This window comes from Capsicum annuum, chromosome 5, assembly GCF_002878395.1.
Source record: "Capsicum annuum cultivar UCD-10X-F1 chromosome 5, UCD10Xv1.1, whole genome shotgun sequence".
NCBI lineage: Eukaryota > Viridiplantae > Streptophyta > Magnoliopsida > Solanales > Solanaceae > Capsicum > Capsicum annuum.
Genome location: NC_061115.1, coordinates 215,770,987 through 215,782,056, shown reverse-complemented (window position 1 = coordinate 215,782,056; position 11,070 = coordinate 215,770,987). Strand labels below are relative to the sequence as shown.

The 11,070-nt window shown below is 34.8% G+C and overlaps 1 protein-coding gene across 3 annotated transcripts; it reads left to right on the top strand.

The window, feature by feature from the left end:
* The first annotated feature begins 324 nt into the window (after nt 1–324).
* On the top strand, nt 325–7,640 carry LOC107853699 (scarecrow-like protein 13). Of its 3 annotated transcripts, none has more exons than XM_047412750.1 (3): nt 341–497; nt 2,010–2,132; nt 5,641–7,640. In XM_047412750.1, exon 3 carries the CDS (start codon nt 5,785–5,787, stop codon nt 7,405–7,407), a length of 1,623 nt encoding a protein of 540 aa, XP_047268706.1. In that variant the 5' UTR covers nt 341–497; nt 2,010–2,132; nt 5,641–5,784; the 3' UTR covers nt 7,408–7,640. The 3 variants fall into 3 exon arrangements, with proteins under 3 accessions (XP_016554161.2, XP_047268706.1, XP_047268707.1); XM_047412751.1 differs by having other exon boundaries at nt 394–497; nt 2,005–2,132; XM_016698675.2 differs by lacking the exon at nt 2,010–2,132 and having other exon boundaries at nt 325–497.
* The last annotated feature ends 3,430 nt before the right edge of the window (nt 7,641–11,070 follow it).

Genomic DNA, 11,070 nt, shown 5'->3' with positions numbered 1-11,070 from the left:
TAGCTGACGTTGTATTTTTTGTTAACTTTTTTAGCTGACGTGATACTTTTAACATGAATTTTATTTTATGTAATAAAGATATTATGTCAGCATAAAAGGGATAATAAAAATATACTAAAATTAAGTTCAGGAGTAATAAAATTCATGTGAAATTAAAGTATATTATAGTAATTTTAATCATAATTCGAGCGGTTACTGAATGCTATCGTAGATGTATAATTATTTTTTTTAAAAAGGTAAAAGCAAAATTTAAAATTAAACTATTTAAGATAATATTTTTTTGAAACTGAATTAAAAAGAAAAGAATATCACGTAAAATGAAATGAGGAAGTAATGGGAAGTAATACATTTGTTTGACTATATAACAAGCACCAAAAATTCATAAGTTACTTTTATTTCTTCAATATTCTCTTGTATTATTTAGCAGAAAAAAACAAAGTCCCTTGACAAAATAAAATCTTGAATTCATCAAAAACAAAAAATTCAATTTTGTGGAGGTTAGTAATCTTTTCTTGTTTTAATTTAATTTTAGTGGAGTTTTGATTAGTTTCAAGTAGTGATTAATTACCTATTAAATTCAAGATTCTGATTTTTAATGAGTTTTGATTAGTTTTAAATCTTGTTTTTTTTCTTGATTATTAGTAGTAGTTAGTTGGTTTTTCTTTTTTTCTTTTTTGATTTTGTATAGAGTTTTGATTAGTTTATGTGGTGATTAATTACTTATTATGTGCAAATTCTTGACTTTTGTAATATGCCATCTGACTTAATTGTTGTTATTTCATAGTTTTTGATTTTATATGGAGTTTTGATTAGTTAAAAATGGTGATTAATTACCTGTTAAGTGCAAGTTCTTGACTTTTTTTTTTTTTTATGGTTTTTGGAGATTAATTACCTGTTAAGTGCAAGTTCTTGAATTTATTTATGGTTTTTAATTAAGTTTTTTTCTGTGTTGTAATATTGGAATCAAAGGTTATTTTCTTTGTTTATAGTCTTGAGTGGGATTTTTTTTTTGTTTCTGTATATATATATGAAGCTGATATTTTGATGTTTCTCTTGTTTTTACTTTTTTGGTTTGTGGGGCGGGTTCGAGATTCGAACTTTATGAGTTAAAGCTTGAAAATTTATCGCGATTTGTTTGATTTATTGTGTTGGGAAGTTATTATTTGACCTTGTTTAGTGAAACAACATCTTGCAGAAATGCAGGGTAAGGCTGAGTATAATTGACCTTTGTGGTCTGGTCCTTTGCATAGCGGGAACTTTAGTACATCGGGCTGCGCTTTTACCTTGTTTAGTGAAAATTTTAACGCATAAGGTTTAAGTCAAAGCTATTGAGTTCAAATGAACCTGTAGGCCGTATCTTTGTATGCTGCATCTACTCCTGTTTGTGGGGGTGGGGCGAAGGCGGAGCTACATGATCAGACATCGGAAGGGGTTCGATTGAATCCTCTTAGTTGAAAGAATATACTGTGTAAATAGAGTAAAAATAAATACCCTCCAAATTAGGAAGTTTCTAGTGTATTAAAGGGAAGGTCGGTTCACTAAAGTTTAAGTCAACTAACACAAAAAAGATGCACTTCACTCAACGACTTCCTTTGGGTTCCGAACTCCATATGGGAAAGGAGGTTATTCTTTGCGAGGTCTTGATCATTTACGTAGAACCACTTTTCATTCCATTTGTGGGAATTTGATGATCTATAAACCGCTAAACGCGGGGTCGTTGGAAGCTTCTACTGTATTGCGATTTGCGTGTTCAAATCTTAGGTGTGACATGCTTGCATTTTTTTATTCCCCTTTTCCGATATGCTGATTCTTGCTCTTTATGTATGGCCGGTAAGAAGGGATATTAATATTGGTCCTTTGGTATTGATTCCTCTCTTTTTCTTATGTCAATTATTCTTGATCTTTATGTTTGGTCGGTAAGATGGATGTCAATATTGATTCCTATCTTTATATATCAATTCTACTCTTAAAGTTGGAAGTAAGAGTTTTTTGTCTTCTGTGTAGTGCAGTGACAGGATTTTCTCCAAAGGTTTCATCGTCAACTCTATATATGTATATTATATATACGATAAAAATTGATGAAGGCTGTCTAGCTCCACCCCTGGAGTAGTTATTCATGTTTCTTCTTCATGGTATGAGAAAAGATTTAAACTTGATGGATTTCTGGTCCGTGTTTCTATTTTTTTCCGAAGGGTTTCGATTTTTAGTATTAGTTAGAAATTTGGTTGCGAGTTTGTTGATGGTATTGCTGACTCTTCGTTATGACAATTTAATTGCTTGTGAATTAGAAAACTATATGACATGATTTCGGCACACATGTGCAAGAGTAGCATATTATTTCTAAGTTTCCTAATTCTGTAAAGTTAAAGATCATATTTTTCAAAAATATATGACATGGTTCGTCATACACGTGCAACATACGTGCGGAGAAACTAGTTTAAAAAATAGAATAATCCTTTCACTCTATTCTTATCGCTTCGGATCATTTGAGTCTCTCACCGAGGAATAGACGCTTCCCATGTGATGCCAGAAAAGTGTGTTCTACAATATTGGTTGCGGGAAAATTCAAGTAGTTATCTCCGAGAAGTAAGCCCTTTGTTTGACTATATAACAAGCACAAAAAATTCTCAGACTATTTCTTTAATATTCTCTTGTATTTAGCAGAAAACAAAAGTCTCTCTGAAAAGAAAAATCTCGAATTTATCAAAAAGACTTGGAATCTTTTTAAGGTTTGTAATACCATTTGATTTGATTCTTTCATAAAAAATACTCAAATCTCTTGAAGGTTCTTTGATTCTTGTCTCTCGTTGAGTATTGGTACTAGCCAATATTTTTCTCGTTTTCTGTCATTTAGTAGTTGAAGATAATGAACTAATCATGTAGTGCATTAGCTGTCTTTGCTTGTTCTTTCCTGGAGGTGAGTTGGTTACATTTCATATTTTTCAATTGTCTCTTCCATCAATTAGGTATCTAAAACCAACTTCATTAATTATCGCTTTTTGTTTTTTCCTTGGTGTTGTTGACTAATTACACATTCTGCTTTAGAAGTCTACAACATACTGAAGACGTAAAGAGCTGTTTTTCCGATATTGTGTTTTGTGTGGTTTTATCCTATTCACTTCAGTTCATAGAGACATAGGCGTAGTATTTTGGTGAAGAACTGGCCGTAGAATGTGAGATATAAATCGCTGTAGTTGCTGTTGTTTGATTATGTATGGAGTTTTGGTTAGTCGAATAGTGATTAATTACCTATTAAATGCAAGTTCTTGACTTTGTTTTTGGTTTTTAATTTTCCGTTTTAATCTTGAAATGAAAGGTCCGTTCTTTGCTTACAATCTTGAATGGAAATTTTCTGTTTCTGTATATATGAAGCTGATCATTTGAAGTTTCTGTTATTTTTCCCTTTTTGGTTTGTGGGGCAGTTTCAAGATTTGAACTTTATGGGTTCAAGTTCGAATTTTTGTCACAATTTGTTTGATTTTTAACGGAGTTTTGATTAATTAGAAACCTATACGACATGGTCCGGCATACACGTGCAATGCATGTGCAAGACCATACAGATATTCAAAATATGAAGCTGTTTTTGGAAAATTAAATGACGTGATTCGACATACACGTGCAACGCACGTATGGAGAAACTATTTCACGCTACTGTATCATCTCGGATCATTTCAATCTTTCGATGCAGAATAGACAGTTCCCACTTGGTGCCATCAAATTATGATCTACAATATTGGTGGAGGGGCAGTTCAAGGAATTTTTTCCAAGAAACCTGCCCTGTATAACAGGCACCAATAACTCTCACGAGACTATTTAATTTCTTCAATTTTCTCTTGTATTTAGCAGAAATTTAATAAAAAGAATCTTGAATTCATCAAAAAGAGCCTATCTTTTAAAGGTCATAATACCATTTGATTTGATCTGTGCTTCTTCGTTGAAAAAACCTCAAATCTTTTTAAGGTTCTTCGGTTCTTGTTTCCCTTTGACTTACTGTTGGTACTACAAATTGATTCTTCTCTTTTGTTTACCTCAGTTATTCTTGATCTTTATGTTTGGTCGATAGGATGAATAAAAATATTGAGTCCTGTCCTTTTATGTGTAAGTTCTAGCTCTTAATATTGGAAGTAAGAGGTTTTTGTCTTCTGAGTAGTCCGGTGGCATATCTGCCGGATTTTCTCTGAGGGGGCTCATCATCTACTTTATATATTTTCTGATGAACGTCCCTCTAGCTCCACTCCTAGAGTAGGAGATTCTTCTTCTTCTTCATGGTATGAGGTTTTAGAAACCTATATGACATAATTCGGCATACATGTGCAACGTTCGTGCAGAGAAACCAGTCTAAATAAAAACAAGAATCATCATTTTACTCTACTCTATCATCTCGGATCAGAAAGAATATTGTGAACCGACAGGGGAAAAAAAGGATGCACGAATAAACTATGACTAGAAATAGACACTTCCCACGTGGTGCCAGTGAACCATGGTGTGCAATACTGGTGGAGGGGCAGTTCAAGTAGTTATCTTCAAGAAACCAGCCCTATATAACAAGTACCAAAAACTCTTAGAGACCGTTTCGTCTATCTTTTCTTGTATTTAGCACAAAACAAATGTCTCTCAGGAAAAAAATTAATGAATAAATCGAATGCTCGATCTTTTCTAAGGTTTGTAATATTTATTTGATTTGATTCTTGCTTCTTCATAGTGAAGACTCAATCTTTTGAAGGTTCTTTGATTCTTGTTTCTCGTTGACTATTGGTACTAGCTACTATTTTCTTTTATTATTTCATTTAGTATTTGAAGATAATGAATTAGTATTGTAGTGCATTAGCTGTCTTTGCTTGTTCTTTTCTGTAGGTGAGTTGGTTACGTTTTATTTTTTTCGAACGTGTCTTCCCTCAATTATGTATCTAAACCAGCTTCACTAATTAGCGTTTTTTGTTTTTCATTTGTTCTTTCCTCAATATTGTTGACTAATTACACATTCTGCATTTTCTCTGTGTGTGTGTGTGTGTGTGTTCATTTGTTCTATTTACTTTTATAGAGACATAGGCGTTGTATTTTGCTGAAGGATGTGAGATATAAATCGCTGTGGAGTTGTGTGCTGTAATTGGATGTTTTGATTTGATGAATTGTCCATTGTCTTCGTGGTACTCGAGCCTAGACGGATGATCATTACTTCATCTGCTGTTTGTGGTATCCCATTTATTGGATTTAACACAACATTTATTTTACAGTAGCCATGTATTTTAACATTTATAGAAGGTTACATGCTTGTCTCAAGGTTACTGATCGCACTTATTGTTGACGTTTACCTATAGTTATCTTTTAGGTGATCCGTTAGTGTAAAATTTCTTTTATACTGTCAGCCTATAGAAATTATACTCTTCGTTATTTTGCTGATACTTCTTATTCGTTCTTTATGATAAAAAAGATGTGGATGCTTTCTTACTTGTCGTTGCATGTCTTTTTCTGACTGGTATATTTGGTTTAGAGCGTTAACTATCGATCGGACCTGCATTGACATTACAATTTTGTTGTTGAAAAGCTTCTTTGTTCTTTTGTCGAAAAATTGTTGTTTTACTGCATTTTACCAAATTCTAGTTCATCGAGTATACTGATCATGATTTTCTTTATTTGCAGATTTTGTTTGTTATGACATTCGATGTATCTGCTGAAAACCTCTGAGACATTGTGACTAATTTTAGCGCGGACACATCGATAACTTGGAACAGTTGTGCAGCATCTTAGCTGATTTGAAGAGAGCACGTCACTGATCCCCCCGAGATGCAAGCATCGCAGAGACCTCAATCATCAGGCGGAGTTCACAAGTTGTACCATCAGCCAACTGCGAAAGTTGAGCAATATTATAGCCCTTACAATGTAGTTAACAACAATTCCAACGATACTAGCAGCTCCGGGACACAGCACTCTTATCAGACACAGAATGAACAGTTTTTCACTCTGGACTCACTGCCTGATGCTGGTTACGTCATCTATGATTCGCCTCCTGCTTTAAGTGTCTCGTCCAACTGGAGTCCCTTCTCTCCTCAATGTACTCAGTCGTACATCTCCGATCAGCATCATTCCTCGGACAACACTAACGGCTCACCTTTGAGCGGGTGTTCGGTAGTTAATGACGGCAATGAACTGAAGCATGTGCTAAGGGAGATGGAGAATAATTTGCTAGGGCCAGATTCTGATATTGATGAAGACAGCAGTTGCTCTTTTAATGATGAGGTCTCAAAACCTTCAAAATGGAATCGATTATTGGAAATAGCGCCCAGCTTAGACATGAAAGAGCTGCTCGTTGCGTGTGCTGAAGCAGTATCGGATGGTGATTTCTCAGTTGCAGAAGCTTTGATGAATGTCCTAGAGCAAAAGGTATCTGTTTCGGGGGAACCTATGCAGCGATTGAGCGCATACATGTTGGAAGGGCTCCGAGCAAGATTATTTTCCTCGGGAAGTATCATATACAAAAAGCTCAAGTGCAACGAACCAACTAGTTCAGAATTGATCTCTTACATGCAAGTCCTCTATCACATCTGCCCTTACTACAAATTCGCTTACACGTCTGCCAACGTTGTGATCGATGAAGCCATGAGGAATGAGAACAGAATCCATATAATTGATTTTCAAATTGCACAAGGAAGTCAATGGATGTTCCTCATGCACAATCTTGCTCGTCGACCTGGTGGACCACCATTTGTTCACATCACAGGTGTTGATGATTCCCAATCGGCTCATGCACGCGGTGGAGGACTTCATCTAGTAGGTGAAAGGCTATCAAAATTTGCTGAATCATGTGGAGTGCCTTTTGAATTCCATGCTGCTGGGATATCGGGCTGTGAGGTTCAGCTGGAAAACATTCATATTAGACACGGAGAAGCCTTGGCAGTGAACTTCCCGTATGTGCTGCACCACATGCCAGACGAGAGTGTAACCACTGTGAACCATCGAGATCGTCTACTAAGACTAGTTAAGAGCTTGTCTCCGAAAATTGTCACCCTTGTTGAACAAGAATCTAACACCAACACTTCTGCTTTCCTTCCAAGATTCCGTGAAACTATGGATTACTATACAGCAATGTTCGAGTCAATTGATGCAGCTCGCCCGAGGGATGACAAGCAGCGGATCAGCGCAGAGGAGCATTGCGTGGCACGAGACGTTGTCAACATAATAGCATGTGAGGGTGCTGACAGAGTGGAAAGACACGAACTTTTTGGAAAGTGGAGTATGAGACTTATGATGGCTGGATTTACTCAATGCCCCTTGAGTCCATCAGTTGGCGAAGCCATCACCGGCGTGTTGAAAGACTTCAGCCCAAATTATCGACTTGCAGAGAGCAAGGGCACGCTTTATCTTGGATGGAAGAACCGAGCTTTGGCGACTTCGTCCGCTTGGAGATGACTGCTTCTGATATGTTACTTTTTCAGAAGGCTAAACGAGTGTATCGTTAGCCTTTATTAGTTTTCGATATGTAGGACAAACCGAAAATCGTAGGCGTGTACATGTCAACATTGGAAGGAAAATAGTGAACTTTGAAATAGAATTTGTGTTCTCACTTTTAGACATAAATTTGCAGAAAACATCTAAACAAATTAAGACATTTGGAATATTGTTGTTGTTCTCTTTTGCTGCTATGTTGACCTCTTTTATGATTTATGAATTTTATCAACAATTGCTTTCCATCTATGTAGCTCGGATTCTTCAAAAATGTCCATGGGTGTGTGTCGGATCCTCCAAAAATAGTGTATTTTTGAAGGATCCGACACGGGTGCGGCAACATTTTTGGAGAGTTCGAGCAACTTAGCTTTTCATGGTATTAGTGTTGACAAAATGAGATTTCTTTATCTTTTGAGTTGTTCTGCTGAATTGATGGATCGAGATCTTTAGGCTTTATCTAGAGCTCTATTGATGGATCGAGATCTTTAGGCTTTATCTAGAGCTCTGATGAAACAAACGACATTACTTCTTGTGGGCTTGTTGAGAGTGTTTTTTTTTTGTACTGTATTTCATGCTTGGAACGAGTATGAAAAGGTTCCAAGCATGAAATGAGTAATGATACTTATATCTTTTGAGTTGTTCTGCTGAACTGATGGATCGAGATCATTGAGCTTTATCCAGAGCTCTGATGAAACAAACGACATTACGTTGTGAGTGATTCTTTTTTGTACAGATGGTATTTCGTGCTTGGAACAAGTATCAAAACATTAATGATACCTCTTTATCTTTTGAGTTGTTCTGCCGAATTGGTGGATCAAGATCATTGGGCTTTATCCAGAGCTCCGATGAAACAAACAACATTACTTCTTACAGACTCGTTGAGAATGATTCCTTTTTGTACAAATGGGTTTTCGTGCTTGGAACTAGTACGAAAACATTAATGATACTTCTTTATCTTTTGAGTTATTCAGCCAAACTGGTGGATCGAGATCTTTACGCTTCATCTAGAGCTCTGATGAAACAAACGACATTACTTCTTATGGACTCGTTGAGAGTGATTCTCTTTTTTTTTTTTTTTTACAAATGGTATTTCGTGCTTGAAACGAGTATGAAAACATTAATGATTCTTTATCTTTTGAGTTGTTCAGCAGAATTGGTTGATCAAGATCTTTGGGCTTCATCTAGAGCTCTGATGAAACAAACGACATTACTTCTTACCGACTCGTTGAGAGTGATTCTTTTTTGTAAATGGTATTTCGTGCTTGGAACGAGTATGGAAAGATTAACGATACTTATTATAGAAAATAAATTTCTTTCATTCAATATAAACAAAACAATGATCAATGCCAAATATACATATGATACAAAATTTTACAAGGATATATACAAAAAAATAAAGAAAAAAAAAATTAAGGAAGGAAATGATTTATATTATTGAAAAAAAGAAAAATCCTACCTTTTACAAAAACGATACATCAAAAAAATTTTCAAGATTCTTTGATTATTTCCCCTCCATCGCGATCCATTGCCCTTTTCATGATTATTATTATTGTTGTTATTATTGCTGGTGTTGCTATACGTATACAATAAAAAATGTAAAATTTTATTTTCTCCCTCGTATATTTTCGCGATCGCGATTCGATGCCCCTAGACAATGTTGTAGGTGTTGTAGTGGCTGTTATTTTTACAAGCCTTTCTACATTCTCTTTGGCATTCAATCAAAGTGAAAATTCTAATTTGCAAACATTCATAATAACATTGTGGCAAAGAGTAATTCAAATTGTTACTCATTTCAGGTGCTACATTTGTAAACTTTGTTGTTGCATTTGTAGCCACAAACAGGCAAAAGATTACAAAAATAACCATTTCATGTTGGCCATTTTTGTAATAAGAAATTAGAGAAGATAATCTTTTTTTCTTCTTGAATATTTTTTTGATGTATTTGTTTGTGTTTTGATAGAAAAGGATCAGAAGGAAAAAGAAAGAATTTTTTTTTAAAAAATTCTTTCTTTTTCCTTCTTCTTTCACTTTGAAAGATCCTTGTTTGTGTTTTTTCAAAAAGAAAATGAAAGAATTTGTTATATATATATAATTATTTTTCCAAAAAAAAAGGTGTAAATTTGAAGGCCAAGAAAATTAATGAATAATTATTACCAATTTCTTATGGTTTAAAAATAATGAGATGGAGAAAATACATTACTTGGCTCCATAAAATTTTGGAAGTGTTATGGTTGTTGTGGAGTTGTAACTACTACATATTGTTTGAGAATTATATTAAAAGTATATTTTTCGATTATAGTAGTATCTGTGTCACTTGCGTGTAACTTGACGAAAGTTAAAAGTATATTTTTCAGTAATAGTGATGTCCGTGTCACTTGCGTGTGACTAGACCAAAGTCAAAAGTATATTTTTTTGATAATAGTGATGTACGTGTCACTTGCGTGTAACTTGGCCAAAGTTAAAATTATATTTTTTCAATAATAGTGATGTCCGTGTTACTTGCGTGTAACTTGACCAAAAAGAATTTTAATTACATCTCTTCCTTTATTTTAAGTAGTGTATCCAAAATAGTAATGTATTTGAACACAATATGTATTCAGAGAAAATTAAGTCATGTATTCAAGATGAATATTTCATGAGTAAAATGCAAGGTGTCAGAACCAATACAATGTATCCGAGATTTTAGATTTCTCAGTAACGCAATGTATCGAGATCAACACAATATATGTGAGGTTTCAAATTTTTTAGTAATATTGAAAAAAGTTGGGATAGGGTGTATTTTTTTTTTCAGATGCCTATTAAGAGTCTTAGACCATGTCGCTCGGACTCTTCAAAAATTATGCCTCATTTGTCGGGTTTTTAAAAAATACACTACTTTTGAAGAATTCGACACACACCTGTCGACATTTTTAAAGAATCCGAGCAACATAGTCTCTAGACTAATTAAGAAAAGAAACATGCTGCTCGGACTCTTCAAAAACTATGTCTCATCCGTCGTGGTCTTAAAAAATACTGTACCTTTGAAGAATCGGGCACGCGTCTGTTGACGTTTTTGAAGAGTACGAGCAACATGGTCCTCGACTAATCAAGAAAAGAAACATGTAGCTCGAACTCTTCAAAGACTATGCCGCATCCGTCGGGTTTGTTAGAGTTGTGACCCGAATTTTGTTGGTCCGACCCTAAAAGTTTCGCGGTGCGATCCATGTTTGTAATTTTCAATGGAGTCTGTGGTGCAATTAGTGGGTCGGTTTTGAATATTCAGAAATTACGTCACTCTCCACATTGTACTCTTCTCCTTTCATAGTGAAATTCCTCTACCTCTACCTATGATTTTTCCCGTAAGAGTTTCCACGTAAATCTGGGTGTTGTTCTTGTTTTTCTTTTACTTATGGTTTGCTTATTCTGTCCGAATCATAACAGGGTCCTTACAAAATATACTATTTTGGGAAAATTTGGCACGCAACTGTTGACATTTTTGAAGAGTCCGAGCAACATAATCTTAGACTAATTAAGAAAAGAAACATGTTGTTCGGACTCTTCAAAAACTATGTCGCATCCATCGAGTTCTTAAAAAATACACTACTTTTGAAGATTTTGACACGCACCTGTTGAAATTTTTGAAGATTA

What these genes read in the sequence shown, in the direction of transcription:
- LOC107853699 (XM_016698675.2), top strand. Translation starts at nt 5,785, where the DNA reads ATGCAAGCATCGCAGAGACCTCAATCATCAGGCGGAGTTCACAAGTTG.